Source organism: Pseudonaja textilis, chromosome 2, assembly GCF_049901715.1.
Source record: "Pseudonaja textilis isolate UNSWEBS1 chromosome 2, rPseTex1.2, whole genome shotgun sequence".
Taxonomy (NCBI): Eukaryota; Metazoa; Chordata; class Lepidosauria; order Squamata; family Elapidae; genus Pseudonaja; species Pseudonaja textilis.
In genome coordinates, this window is record NC_141991.1 from 110,895,185 (window position 1) to 110,910,771 (window position 15,587).

Below are 15,587 nucleotides of genomic sequence, written 5' to 3' on the forward strand. Positions count from 1 at the left end.
GGGGAAGCGAAAGCCAACCCTGCCCATCCTGCTCTGACGCAAGGCTGCCCCTTCGCACGTTTCCGGGAGGCAGCGCCGCCTGGCTGAGTGGTCTTTGGCCCAAGCAAGCCGCGAAGCGATGGCTTTGCTGGTAGGCAGAAGAGGCCGCTGCGTCCTTCATCCCCTCACTTTGCTACTCATTCGAATAAAAGTGCCCGGCCCACTCGCATCAGGACAATTTGCCACGGCCAACTTGCTGCGGAACAGCTCGTCGCGAAGCGATAGTGGAATATAGGTAGTCCTCCGCTTACCACCGCAATTGAGCCCATAATTTCTGTTGCTAAGTGAAACCCTTGTTAAGTGAATTTTGCATCATTTTACGACCTCTCTTGCCACAGTTGTTAAGTGGATCGTTGCACTTGTTAAATTAGTAACACAATTGTGAAATGAATTCGGCTTCCCCCTTGACTTTGCTTGTTAGGAGGTCGCAAAAATTGATCACAGGACATCTGAATTTTGGTCACCTGATCTTGGGGATTGTGCAAGTGTGAAAAATTGTCATAAGTCACTTCAGTGTCGTAACTTTGGTCACTAAATGAACTGTTGTAAATCAAGGATTACCTGTAGAACCGGGTGTCAAACTCAAGGCTGGCCTGTGGGGTGCTTAAATGTGGCCTGTGGGGCCAGCCTGGAAGTATCAAAGGACCAGCCTGTGGTGCCTCTGCCTCTGCCTACCAAAAAAGGCCACAGCCCCCCCCCCCCCCAGCCCGTATTTGGCCTCCCCAGTCTCCAGTAGCATCCTGCGGGCCAAAAACGGGCTTCATGGAAGCCCTGCGCAGCCTGTTATCAGCCGCCTCAGGCTTTCAGCTGGGAGAATGCTGCAGCAGTCCATGGAGGCTGAAAATGAGGCACAGGGGAGCACATGTACCCCCCACACACACACACCCTGTTTTGGCCAGCAGGGTACTGCAGGAGGCGTTCATCCCATCTCTCCCACACCGCCTCGCCCCCGCCAGCCCACAGAGAACTACAATGCTGATCCAGCCCTCAAAGAAATCCAGTTCGACACCTCTGCTTTAGAATCATTAAAGAAAGGATGCCAAACATGGGACAAAATGAAATGGGAAGTTTTAAAATTATTTTAAATAATTAAATTGAGTTGAGTTGTCCCGCAGTGAGTTGGCCATGGTGACTTGTCCCATGGCGAGTTGGCTGCTGTGAGTAGTCCTATTCACCTCTTGAACACCACTGAAAACAGGAGGGAGGGGAAGGTGGGACACTCCCGAGGCAGCTTCGGGTCCAGAAGCCAGGGTCCTGCACAGAACCGATCGCGGCTCCTACCGCGATGATCCAATTTAAGCGACCACACGTAGCAGTGCTCAGAGGATCTTTCACCAGGATTTTAGACAATACAGGGTAGGTAGATGGTTCTCCTTTGAAGCCAAAGTTTATTCTTTGTGTGATTTTATTCCCAGATACCTGATAATACAGGACTGATGAGCTGGGGCTGGCCTAAATCAGCTTCTAAATATTTATGCTGGGGAGAAAAATTAGCACTGGAGAAGTTATTTAGAGCTGTGAATAGCAGTAGTGAATCCTCAACCCCTTTTAACGATCCAATGGATTCTTCTAACTCCATAAGATATGTAGAGAGCTTCAATTTGGAATTGTGTGTAGTTAGTTAGGGCTACTGTATCTGAGCTGCAAGAATCTGGACGATTGCTACACAATAAGCAAAAACAAAATTTGTTTCTGTATCTCTGCCATGTTAGTGTTCATTCCAGTATCTAATTATTATTCCGCCTCTGTGAACCTTGTTGGGATTTGGGGGTGGGGTATGCCTTTGAATCTTGACTCCTGGTAACTGGACAGGTCTGTGCAATTTCTTGGCAAGATTTTGGGAGTGATTTGCCCTTGCTCCATTCCAAGAGCCGAGGGAGGGTGACTGGCTCAAGGTCATTGTCATGCCCCTGGGTGAGACTGACTCTGAGGGAGAGGAGGAACAGCCGAGACAGGGAGTGAGGGAGTGACAGAGTGGAAGTGTGGCTCCGGAGGTTGTGGAGGAGGCTGGGGAAGGGCAGAGGCCGGGTGAGCAGTCAGAGGAGAACCCAAGCCCATCCCCTATCCCAGGGGTGGGATTCTACCAGTTTGCACCTATTCGCTAGAACCGGTTGTTAACATTCTAAGCAGTTTGGAGAACCGGTTGTTAGAAGAAACTACTGGCCTAATCCTGTAAGGAAGGCAGGAAGGAAACATTCTGGTGTTGCTTACAGAAACTGTCTCTCTGTTAACCCTTATTACATTCTTGGCAGGACTAGACTTCCTGTCTCAGGAATGTGTCTGGAGTTTTTTTCCCCCTCCTTTGCTGGTACTTTACTTGTGTGGAGTGACCATTCAAAGTTACAATGGCACTGAAAAAAGTGACTTATGACCATTTTTCACACTTACGACTGTTGCAGCATCCCCAGAGTCATGAGAGGCCAGGCGAGGAGATGCGCGCCTCAATGTGAGTGATATTGAGTTGGACATGCCCAGCCAACATGCCCACCAAGCCATGTCCACCCAATCACATGACCACCTAAGCCACACCCACCACCTAAGCCATGCCCACAGAACCGGTTGTTAAAAATTTGAATCCCACCTCTGCCCTATCCATCCTAGGGCATGCAGGGAGGAGAGGATAAGGGAGAAACGTGGTCTACTCGGGAGGAGAGGGCCTTTATCCTCTTCATGGGCTATAGGTGTGAGAACCGCATAAGAGTTTGGACCTGCATTCTGGCAAACACTGGAGACAAAACATGTTTTATTTTGGCTTGAGGTTATCTTGGATGGCATCCTCCCAACAGACTGTGCCTTCTTATCTCCTTGAATTGGATAAATATTTCTCCTGTTCCGTTGTAGAAATTTCATCATTGTAATTTGTTTGGTTTTTATTTTCACCTCTATCTGCTCATTAAATTTGGACTGTATTGCTCTCTTTTGAAGACTATTTTTGAGTACGTTTTATCTCCAACTAAGAACTATTGAACAGTGGGGCCAAGTTGGAGGCATTAAAGGACATTTATTTACGTGTTGGATTTTGTTACATTTGTGTTACACTCTGGGTCATCACACCTGGTGTACTGATATAAACAGCATTGCAGGATTATTAATTGCCATCACTCAGACAACTGGTAGCTCCAATTTTGGATTGGGAAGGGAACATCAAGAACATGGCAGAAATACTGAAAATAGGTGGGAGGAGGACATTTAAAGCCATTGACGCTGCGGCTACGGAAAGGAAGTGGGGTCCTCCACTGATTCGCCTGTATTTTTCTATTCAAATGTTCTGAACTATTAAGTGGTTAAGAGACCCTGCAGGAATTTTGGCTGCCCCTCAGCAGAAAAAAAGTGTATGCCACCCAAAAAGAGCCTGTTTCCATTTTCTTTGATAATACTGTTTATTGTCCGGAGACTCAAGTGTCCACATACGAATTATACAAAGCGTCAGAGACATGCACAGTCTGCTTGTCTATTCAGCAACTTTCATGTGTTCCCAGCACAAGAAAATCTCAGCTTTCAGAATCCAACAACAACAAAAACAACCCACCCCATATTATTCTACCCACCAAACTATCTTCCCACCCCAGCTGCTCCCCAAAAAGCTTTAAATTACGGCAGCAAGTTAACTTATTTTTTCATACTCACTAAGCAAAGATTTGAAAATAATGTAAACTCTTTATTATTATTTTTAAAAATATTTTCGAATTGCTGGCGTGGAGGGGAAACTGTTCTGTTATGGGTGTTTCAGGGAAAGTTATGCATGACACTAAAACCCACAGCTATAAATTAAGCCAATTGAGGAGTCTTTTATATTGTTTTTCACACCGCTACTCAAATGGCCAACTTAGTTTGCTTGCTGGCAGGCTGGGAGCTGCAGTTTAGCTAGCAAGAAGCAGCCACATGTTGCTGCCACCCTCCAGTCTCTGTCAAAAACTTACACATGCTGCAGGAGAAACCAGAGGAGAAGGCAGGAACAGAATACTGCTTCTGCTGGCATTCCGCAATGAGGGAAGGAACACTGTCCTCCGTACGTTTGACATTCTTCCCCACTGTATGTTAAAAGCTTCCAACGTAGAACCCCTTTACAAAGTAATAAGTGCAAATCTAACAGCTAAACAAGGACATTAAAAAAAACATAATAGAGGAATGATACAACTGATTGCTGAAACAAACTGAAAAAAATTACAAATCAAAAAGTATCAACAGAGAGAAAGAAGGTAAATGTCACATAGGATATAACCGTACAGGAAGTAAAACAGGAGTCTTATACTGGACTGAACAGATTCTTTTTCCTTTTTCTTGTTTTAAAAATATATTGAAATCAACAGACTGGCCCAGGATGACATCTTTAAATTCTACCTTGATGAACAGCATGAAAAGGCCACAGGGGGCAGGCCTGGCTAAGAATAAGTGTGAGTATCCTTCAGATCTAGGTCTGAGAATCCCCAAAAAGTGGGGCGCGGACCCAGAGCTTGGGGAAATCCAGAAAAGAAAGGACAAGCTCAGAAGGGGGAATGGAAGGGCTGGACTGAACAACACTCCTTTTCAGACAGTGGAGGGTTTTGTCATTACTCCAAAGGAGCATTTATAATCACAGTTTAATAAATGTGTGTGGATCACTGGCCAGCTCTCCTAATCGCATATTTGGGGAGAGAACATAAATGTTTACCTTCTGTGAAATTCTTGTTGTAATAATTTATTTCTCCATTCAGCAAGCCGCAGGGCTTGGAGCTGTGTTCGGCCTGATTAAAAAGCATTCTGTGCCTGGAACTTTGGAGGATCAGGAGGAAGATGACAATTCCTTGGTCTACAAAGTTCCAAAATCCTAATAGAAATAGTAAACCTTAGAACTGGCTAAGAGAGACCGTGACATCAGAATTACATTAATGGCATAAAGATGAAAAAGAAGGTGGGTTAAGCATATGGAGTAAGTCCATATCCTGAAACACTTTTTAAAAACTGAAATTTGATTATTCCAGACGCAAAGCTAGAAGCTGCATATAACTCTTAGGTCTTCCAGGCTATATATATTAACTTTGTAGCATAAAGTATCCTGAAAGAAGATACTGTTTCTCTTGGACAGTCAATTTTCAAAGAGTTGCTTAGTCCTTGGAAGATAACACAACTCTCTTTGCCAGTGCAAAAGGGTGCCCTAACTGATGACACCACTACCACTTTTCATGGAGCCCAAAATGCATGTTTAATCTCAGCCGGCCACATGTCTCTCTGTATATGTGTCTTAAGAGAAAGGAATGGCTCTAAAATAGTAAGTGTGGAATAATTTCATATGTGGAAAGATTTTGGGTTTTGACCCAGGCAGAAGGTGGGAGAGTGGGAAAGAGAGGGTTTACAAGCTTTCTTCACAAGGAGGGATGTCTCTCAAGACAGTAAGAACCTGGTAGGCCTGCTACCCAGAATCAGAGACAACACCTCTCAGCCAATCATACTGTTGATGCTGCCTTCCGCCATTATAACTTGGCTGAAACCCATAGAGTAAGAAGACACTCACTGGGAACAGCACAGGGGAAGAAGCAGAAGAAGCAATGTATGAATGGCCTCAACATCCCTTTCCTTAGCACTCCCCACCCCCTGCTACTGGCCTGCCCATAAGTTTTTATTTTCATGCTGTTTCCAGGAAGTGATGTCAAATGTGGACCAATCTAATTCCTTGCAAGCCATGCTGCTGGTGCCAAAGGAACTCAAGGATCCTCAATGTCAAGGAACTCCTGTTTAGGGGGAGCCACTCCACGGTACCACGCACAGGAACCATCACTCCGCTTGATGCAGGCATAGTGTTTTGCCTGCCGCCCATTGATGTTCTTCTCCGTCACCCAGTCAGTCCACAGACACTCATCCTGAGCAGAGACAAAGCAGGGGATGTAGGGGCAGCGGGAAATCTTCAGAGAGAGAGAAAAAAATACCATTAGCTACATGATTTCCTAGCATTACGATCGAAGATCTGATTAACCTTGCTGGCACTAGATTCAAGTTCCATGTATTGCAGCACTTTGGACCAAAAATCTGAGCAATCTGACAGGTTAGCATGCAAGACTACTAGCAAGACAATACCATCAGTATGGAATTATGTGCATTTTAAAGTGCCTGCACTAGTTACCAGTAGGCTTCCGGGTCCAATTTGAAGTGTTTTAAAGCCCTGAATAACACAGCCTTGGGCAGGTTGTTGGGCTAGAACACTTCCAAGATCTCATTCAACTATAAGAGCCTACAAGGTCTTGGGCAACAGGAGTCTGCCTATCTGGTATGAATGAGAGAGAGCAGTAATTCTGCCTAGTAGCCTCTGCATCATTCACCAGCGGTCGTCCAGGCAACCTTATCTGTCTGCAATTCTGGAAGCAAGCTAAATCTGTTTCATGTCAGCCTGCCATCTGAATTAAGATTCTGATTTTTGGTATTAATTAATTACCCATGGCCTTTTTCTTTTGTTTTGAGGCTGTACATCACCCAGATCCTTGGGGATTGGGGTGGGTTAGGAATTCCTCAACTGAATTATTACTTTACTCTGCCAATGCCTCCAAGAAAGCAAACTAAAGAGCAAACAGGAGCCACCAACTAAAAGAACACACTTCTTCTGCTCCTTGCAGAAGGTCCAAAGTTGAAAGGGTTCAGGCCAGGTTATAAGTTTAAGATCGCATCCTACACCCATAGATGACCTGTGGCAAGAGCAAGGTGAGTACAGTGTAACCATCCTCACTCTTCTTGACATAGCAGCAGCTTTCAATATTAGCGATCATGGTATCCTTCTGAACCGGTTTGGGGAATTAGATGGGGCTGTGTTGAGCTGATTCTACTTTTAGGGTCATTTCCAGTCAGAGTTGATATTTTGGGGGGGGGGCGGGATTCAGCCAATGGCCTCTACTTTATGGGGTACCCCAGGCCCAGTTCTGGGGTCTTCTGGGACTTACAGCTCCTGCTAGAAGATCAGGTATCATCTGTGGCCTTTGCACATCTTATGGTTATGAGCCAATTGCAGTTGCTCCTGGATTGGGAGGCTTTATTTAGGGTTGTTTATGCCTCATGACCTCTTCTCTGAGTTGTTATAATGTACCTTACAGGGGACTGGCCTGGAGCATTCAGAAGCTACAACTTGATATGAAATGCGGCCTCATGAGCAGTAAAAGGTGTTGGATGCTTGATGCACTTTAACACCACTGCTATGTGGATGGCATTGGCTGCCGGTGTGCTTCCTGGTACAATTCGAAGTGTTGCTTATCACCTTTAAAGCCCTTCATGACTCGGGGAGGTGTTAACTAAGGAACAGTCTTCTCCCAGTCATTTCTACCTGCCAATGATCCAGCAAGTTAGGCATATCACATCACATGCAGCCAAGGAATGACAGGGAACTAGGAGATGTGCCTTCTCTGCCGTAGCCTCTGCCCTCAGGAAAATTCTCCCTTCAGAGATCAAGAAGGCATCGACCTTGTGGGCCTTTTTAAAGACCATAAAGGCTTGGTTGTGTGCATGGGCCTGGGGTTCTGAGTGAGTTGAGGGTTCAGTTTCTTGACCATTTTAACATCCATGACAATAGTTCCACTCAATGACCTTATATGTTTACTTTGTATTGTTTAATTGGTTTTGTTTTTACATTTTATAATGAATGTAAGCCACCCCAGAATCATTTATTGAGATGGGCAATTATATAAAACATATAAACAAATAATTAAATAAATTTGAGTTTACCTTGCATTCACAGCCCATCTGGTACCGCTGGTTGAGACTCTTCTTTTGGGTGGCACTGAGGGAATCCCAAGGAACGATGAAATCACAAAGGGTGATGTGCATCCTGCCATTACCCTCCGATTTCCCTGAGAGAACAAAGCAATTATGAATAGCAGCCTGCAAGCCAGAGGGCATTTTCCTGATTATTTCCAGAATTAACTTATAATTTAAGTTAATTTAAGTTAAGCTTAAACTTGATTGGGAAACCTAAATTGTAAATGAGAGCTAAAACAAACATTGATTTGTAAGTAATTACACTCTCCTGACAGAGTTTCCAATCAATTGGGGGGGTGGGGAATGGCAGCTGGTAGGCACCACTGTAAATTTTCAGATCACACTTTAGATTCATAAAATGGCTGCCCTTGTGGGGAAACTGAATATTCACAAAATGGCTGCCACATTGGGCATCATCTATCATAAACTAACTATTTCCCAAAGCAAATTGGCAAATCAATCAATCCCTCCTATTGCAGTCTTGCCTCCCCATCTAACTGCGGCTTAGTGATCACCTCCTAACAATCAGCCATTTTTTTCTTATAAGTTCTCTTAAAAAATATAGGGTCAACAACTCAACATATATTTGTGGAAATAAAGAAGAAGTTGAAAGCTCCGGCTGTGATGTATAGTATGCTCATTTCACATTCATTTTTTGAAAAAAAAATTAAAAGTAATAGGTATACTCTATTCCATGTTAGGCTACACATGAAATATTGTTCCCCATTTCTGGCATCTTTTAAGGAGTTTGAAAAACTGGAATATACTCAGAGAAGAATAAGTAGGATGGTAAGGGAACTAAAAAGCAAATATCATAAAGAACATTTCAAAGAAGTAAATTTGTTTAGCCTGTAAACACAAGCATATGTGGCAAACTGAGATTATGGGAAACTGATGATCCATGTAGAATGAGGTTTCGATATAAATTTCAGTTACATTGTGGTGTCCCAACAAGCACATATGTCACAGATTTTGCATCATGACATGTGCCTGTGTGTTGCATCACTCTCTCACACTTTGCTGCCCTCACCAATGGCTACGCCTGAAAAAGAAAAAATTATGGGCAATTGATATCAAACATTACAAGCCTGAAGAGCTATCATGAGGAAGACGAAACAGAAGTATTCTATTCTTCTAGAAATAATAGGCAGAAACTGCTAGGGACGCAGAATTCAGCTAATCGTTTGAAGACATTTTGCAATTTGGGAGAACTACAGGGATTTAAGATGAAGCTGGGCAGCCCCTAATTGTGGATGTCTGGTATTATAAGATCCTGCACTATGAATCTTCTAGCAATTTGGCACCCTGGCAAATTTGCCATCAATGGATAGACAGACATAATACCTACACACTATGCAACAGAGACAATCAACAAGCTAAAAAGAGAACAAAAAGACCAGAACGCTTCCCCATCAGCACTCAGATCCAGATGATCACAAATTAATTCCAAAATTAACATCAGACCAACAATCAAATATACAATACCTTAATCAAGGAACTGTCAAATAAACCAACAGTAGGCAGCCCAACTAAAGAACCTCTAACACCACCACCACCACCGACAGGGAAAGATGCTAAAATATTAACTGAGAGCAAATCTCACTCCTTATTAGCACTGATGATGTTACCCACAATTTGGGTAATGAAACATCTGCAAGAAAAAAACCCAAGCTCAGAGAGCACTAAGGACACCTCACTTATCAATCTTATATTGGACAGGAAACTGAACTAGAGTCAGACTAAGGTTCCTGATTATTACTTTATGTTCTAAGAAACAGCTAGTCAAAGACCACTGCAAAATCCTAGTAGTAAGTTGCCGAAGGTACATGATCACCAAATTTGAAATTGCATTTCTTGCTGCAAAGCTAATTGTCAAATATTTTGGCTATTTCGAGTGGTAAAAAGTAGGTTTGGATTTATTTTTTTTTTGTCTTTCATTGGCTCTATTTCATTGGCTTTCTGTTTCTTACTCTTTTTCTGGGCTTTGCAAATGTATTATTCCTTACCTGCAATGAGATATTCCTTTTTGCCACTAACATCCAGTGTCACTCCACATACCGCCGAGGAGGGAGCTGTGAAGATGAATTCAATGTCCTGTTCTGGGCCTTTAAACATCTGAAAGGGAAAGAAGCAAATGAGGCCAAGCAACCACGCCATTAAAATGGAACACCCCTTTAGAGATCTTTAAATGCACCAATCTTTCCTCATGCTAATAATCATGTCAGACATGTTTCTGATACAGCCCTTTCAAACTCCAGATGTGCTGGTCTTATTCCAGAAATCCTGCCTAGAAACTATAGGACCGGTGATCTAGCACATTTGGAGAACATCAAGACAGGGAAGACAATTCTAGTGTTTCCAATGTTATTCCAAGTTCTTTCCCAAACACAGTCAAAAGACAGTGACCAATGTTTTCACAATTTTCTTTAGTCCTTTGAAAGGCATGTATATTTTGTATCTGTTTTCTCTCCTGGAGAAATCAATCCATATGCCAATAAAATGTTGCCACCTATTTCTTTTTAAAAGGCCACACATTAACTATTATTACAACAAGGGGATTCACAGATTAAGTCAAGCCATAAATTGTGATTTAGAAACTAAAGTTGTGGTTAATGTGGTATGTGAATTCTATCATTTGACATGTCATCTTATATCAACTGATTTCCATTTGACAAATGCTAACTTTAGGGGTATTTTAAAAATTCATAAAGTAATAGATCATTAATAAATCTGGCAAATGGGATGTTCACTGAGACCTATGATCAAGTTATTTTAGAGGTCTGAGGTATGGAAAAAGAGCATTTGTTTCCCAATAGCTTCTCCAGCAGAGGGAGAAACTTTTACAGATGACATGCAGGGAAACCAGAGTAACATTACTGTGCCAATTCCAAAGAAATTCCAGAAACAGGAAACCAAAACTGCTCTTCAAGGCTGCTTCTTCCATACGACTTTCAATGTGTCTCTAGGATACAGAATGATAGCTCTTCTGTTCTTCTTTCATTAAATCAGTGTAGGAATAGAATGCCAATTGGATCTCACTCTAGCATATGGCAAACCCTTGATTCATTTGCTTTTGAGGGTTTTTTCAATGTTTTTACACTATCAGCTAAGACTAGAAGGCTTTTCTTTCCCTTCCTTTTTCTTATTCTTTTGTTAGCCTAAGGATTACTAGCAAACTAATATTTTAATAATTCCAAACAAGGCAGCTGAAAATCTGAAATGAAAATAAAACATAGAAAATATCTAGCACTAAATAGCACTAACATAACAGGTTTATAGGCTCTCTGCAGTTTCCCCCTGAATTGCTGTTGCTCCTCTTTGTGTGTATGTATAAGGCAGTGTTATACTGGCAGTCCCCAAGTTCAGAAAGTAAAGACTATCTCTGAATACAAATAGGCTGTCTATTGCTAAAAATGGCAGACACGTGTTCTCCTTTCCTTGAGCCGATGAAGTGCTGAAGCTATGCAAAGCTTTCAGGAACCACTGAAGCTGTGCATTTTTAATATATAAGCCTGTTTTCAGCCATTTTCAGCAATTCCTAAAAGCATTTTGCAGCTTCAGCAGTTCAACAGCTCAAGGAAGGATAATGTCATCCACCTTTTTTTAGTTAACAGGCTGCCCATTGGCTAAGTACAAGTTCCGACTTCCATACAAGTTTGAGTTAAAGACGGCATAAGGAACAGAAGCCATTCTTATCCTGGGGGCTGCCTGTATACACATAGCCAAAGCTAGGGGTTCTCGTGTAGCTGTTTGTTACCTTTATCTGTTTGATCTCATATTGGATGCGTTTGATGGGGTTTCCATAGATGTCATTCCCAGAGTCCACCTCTTTTTCAGAGACAGCCTTTGCTCTGATCACTGAAATACAAAGAGAAAAAAGAAGTTGGAAGGATGCGGTGCCAGTGATGAATCGAACCATTCCTAAGCAGACTATAAATAACATAACCAGGAGTCTCACTCTTCTTCCTTCCCTTTATAGCACTCGGCAGCTATTCTCACAAGCAAAACCTGGGGTTATTAATCCTGGGGAGAGTTTCTGTTGCATGATGCTAACAAAAAAGCCTTTTGCCCTTTTCTGCTCTTTCCTTTCTGCAGTTCTTTGATTATAGACTCCTTCAAGCTTGCAACAATATTTGAAATGCCACCTTGTTCTATTTATTTCAAAGATAAGGATAATGTCTGCATTATCTGCAAGCAGCCTCCAGGACAAAGAAGATTACTTTAACTAAAATGTGCTGCTGTAAGAATACTGATAGGAGAAACAGAGGTTAATAGCTTTTCTTGTCAAATAGATTTGCTATTAAAACTCTGGTCTCTTCATCCATAATGAAGCTAAACACATTGAGACTCGACTCAGATGAAAATATTTTGCATTCAGACTCTTTGTACATAAATTCTTCAGGCTATTGTGGGGTTTGGGGTGGGAAGAAGAAGAGAATTTGATTTCAGTAAAGGGAAGAGGTGAAAAGCAGGATAGAGGATACCTTTTATTCAAGGACTATCAGGATAATCACACTAGGCTGAGACCAAGCAAGACTGCACTCACTTTCACACCAGGACTGGCTTATCATGTCTTATTTGCTTAATCAGGGTTTGTTAAAAACCACAATTTGATTTATTTGCACAAGAAACTAAGCCATTAACAATCTCAGTTCTGCCTAGCAGGCATGGGCTTGGGATCTGGTAATATTTCAGAGTTGAGGTAGTCCTCAACTTACATCCACAATTGAGCCTCAAATTTCCATTGTTAAAAGTTGTTAAGTGAATTATGTCTCATGTTACAACCTTTTTGCCATGGTTATTAAGCAAATCACTAGATTTGTTAAATGAATCATATGGTCATTAAGCAAATCTGGCTTCCCCCATTGACTTTGCTCATCAGAAACTCCTTCGGAAGATTGTAAATGACAATCCTAGGATCCTTGGATGCTGCAGCTATTGTAGATATATGCCAAGCACCCAAAATTTGATCATATGAATGTGGAGATGCTGCAATGGTAATAAGCATGAAAACAGGTAACAAGTCATTTTTTTCAGTGCCATTGTAACTTTGAATGGTCATTAAACACATGGTTGTTATGTCAAGGGTTACCTATAATTCCTGATTTTAAACTGCCTAACAGTTCTAACAACTAAGCCAGCTTGTTGTTCATTTCATCTAAACTATCCATTAAGAAAGTTGAGTTGACAAAAAATAGGCTTTTTGTGTGAAAGGATTGTGATGTCAATTCAGCTGAGCTGCTGAAAACCAATTGTTAAACTCAGAATTCACTTAAAGGTATCTTATTTTAAACTTTGTTTCTGGATATAGTGGGGCCTTAGAACTAAACAACATAAAACACTGATGAGATTTACCTCTGCTAAAATCTATCTCAGCCCATCTATAGTTCATAATATAAACTCTTTTTTTTTGCTTTGAGTTCCAATTATATTACTTAATTTATAAGCTCAGCAACTCAGATCGTAAAATAGCAAAACAATGATCCAAGACAAAACCAAATCTTGCTGTGCAACATTGTAAGGGCAGCGATTGGCGGTTTTCCCTGGCTGAAATCTGAATGCCACCAATTTTGGGCAAAGCTGTCACCAACTGCCATACAGACACATTTCAGATGATCCCTGCAAGGTATTCCAGCGAATCATTTTCCCCTTACCTTTGTTTCCCCAAAGACTGTTGACCTATTATCCTAACAGTGGCTAAATTGCAATAGTTTCTCTGTGTTAACTGCAAAGTTGCAGCTGCCAGGATTTGTGCAGCTTAGATGCTGCCTCTGTGTAAGGATTCTTGGGCGTGGAGTTGAAAATAGGAGTTAGGCCTGAATGAATGTGTTGAAGCTGTGAAATGCTGATACAGTGGCCCAGAGGTTAAGATTCTGGACTTGTTGACCAGAAGGTTGGCAGTTCAAGACCCAAGTATCTTGTGACAGGGTGAAGTCCCATTCCTGCCAACCTAGCAGTTTGAAAGCATGCAAATGAAAGTAGACAAATAGGTACCACTTCAATGGTAGGGTAACAGCATTCCATTCAGCATATGATCATGCTGGCATATGACCACAGAAACATCCTCGGACAAGGCTGGGTCCCTCAGCTAAAAAAACAGAGATGAGCAGCGCCCCCTAAACTTAGACACAACTGGACAGGAGAAATCTTTAGCTTTAAAACAAAACAAAACAAAACACATACATAACTGTTTCAAAGTTACTGATAATTTACCTATTGGCCACTAGGTGGCATGAAATAACTAGTTTTTTCTTTTATGTCCTGATTGCAGAGATGCTGGATCAGCATGAGCTTTATGCTGTATGCCTAGCCACATCCATACCAGGAAACATACTATGATGGAATTGATTTTTTTAAAAAGAACATTCCATGTGTAGAGGAACTGAAAAGCTAGGGCCATTGGGAAAGGAATTCCCAGTTGCTCAGGCTACATAAATGAAAGAGGGGAACCTTTTCAACCATCCTTTCAAATACAGTACATTAAATTAGGAATAGGTTCATCAATTTCAAGGCTTCAGCACCTTCTAAATTGTTTTTTCCTCAAACTTGGCAACTTTTAAGATGTGTGGACTTTAACTCCCAGAATTCTCCATGAATGAATTCCGAGAGTTGAAGGTGGAGTTGAATGAGATTGCCAAGTTGGAGAAATATTGCTCTAAATCAGGCTTGTCCAACCCGCGGCCCAGGGGCCGCATGCGGCCCAAGTCGCCTCGTAATGCGGCCCAGTGCCCACCCCAACCTTCGTGCCAGAGCCAGCGAGGAGGAGGAGGAGAGGCAGGGGCGGGGCGAGGCGAGCGCCAGGCCAAGCAGCAACAGAAAAGGCGGGCGCCGTCAGAGCGCCACCTCCTGCTTGTGCTGCCGCCGCCACCGCCCCCGCTTCTGCCCCCGCTGCCACTTCTGCCCCCGCCCCCGCTTCTGCCCCCACCGCCGCCGCCACCGCCGCTTCTGCCCCCGCCGCCGCTGCCCCCGCTGCCGCTTCTGCCCCCGCCGCCACCGCTTCTGCCCCCACCATCGCCGGCGCTTCTTCCCCCGCCACCGCTGCTGCTTCTGCCCCTACCGCCGCTTCTGCCCCCGCTGCCACTTCTGCTGCTGCTGCCCCCGCCACCGCTGCTTCTTCCCCCGCCACCGCCGCCGCTTCTGTCCCCGCCACCGCTGCTGCTTCTGCCTTCCAGTCCTGCCTCATCCAGCCGGGCCATTTGCAGGAGGAGAGGTAGGCGCAAGGCGGGCAAGCTTCCCCTCCCCCGCAAAATTTGGCTGGAAAATAAACCGTGATAAAAAAAACCGTGATAAAAAAACCATGATAACAAAACCGTGATAAAAAATAAATAATTTTTAATAAATAATACATAATAAAAACATCTCACTAACTTCATTTCCAAATAAATTTAATATGTTAACTATGTTTTCTATGGATGGTTTCTATGGTTTTTTTGGATGGTCAGGTATCGTTACTGTTATTTTATTTTATGTGCGGCCCAAACCAAATTTTCATCTTCTAATGTGGCCCAGGGAAGGTGAAAGGTTGGACAACCCTGCTCTAAATCAAGTAACCGATCACCAGCTTTAAAGGGGTGGGGGGGGGGGGGAGCAAAGGCCCTTCAAGGCTCCCTTGCAGCCAAAATAGTACTCCAGAACATCCAAGTCCTGATGGAAAGGGGTGGTTCACAGCAGATCCAGTGGGCCCACTGTAGCCTAGCAGATCACTGGCCCCAATCATAATCATATTTATCTCAAGCCTCCTTCCCCCATGGGCCATGGATTCTCCATACACATTCGGCTTGTCTCAACAGTGAAATGCCTGAAAGAGAGACATATCCTTAGCAAATGATAGGTGG

General features: G+C 43.0%; 1 protein-coding gene across 1 annotated transcript in view; it reads right to left on the reverse strand.

The window, feature by feature from the left end:
- Positions 1-3,400: 3,400 nt before the first annotated feature.
- TIMP2 (TIMP metallopeptidase inhibitor 2) overlaps positions 3,401-15,587 on the reverse strand; it is a 33,636-nt gene continuing 21,449 nt past the window's right edge. The window contains exons 2-5 of the mRNA XM_026701814.2: positions 11,510-11,610; positions 9,759-9,867; positions 7,720-7,844; positions 3,401-5,918 (exon numbers count right to left, since the gene is read on the reverse strand). Coding sequence (XP_026557599.1) covers positions 5,721-5,918; positions 7,720-7,844; positions 9,759-9,867; positions 11,510-11,610 — 533 coding nt within the window. The 3' untranslated portion in view covers positions 3,401-5,720. The remainder of the gene's footprint in view (positions 5,919-7,719; positions 7,845-9,758; positions 9,868-11,509; positions 11,611-15,587) is intronic.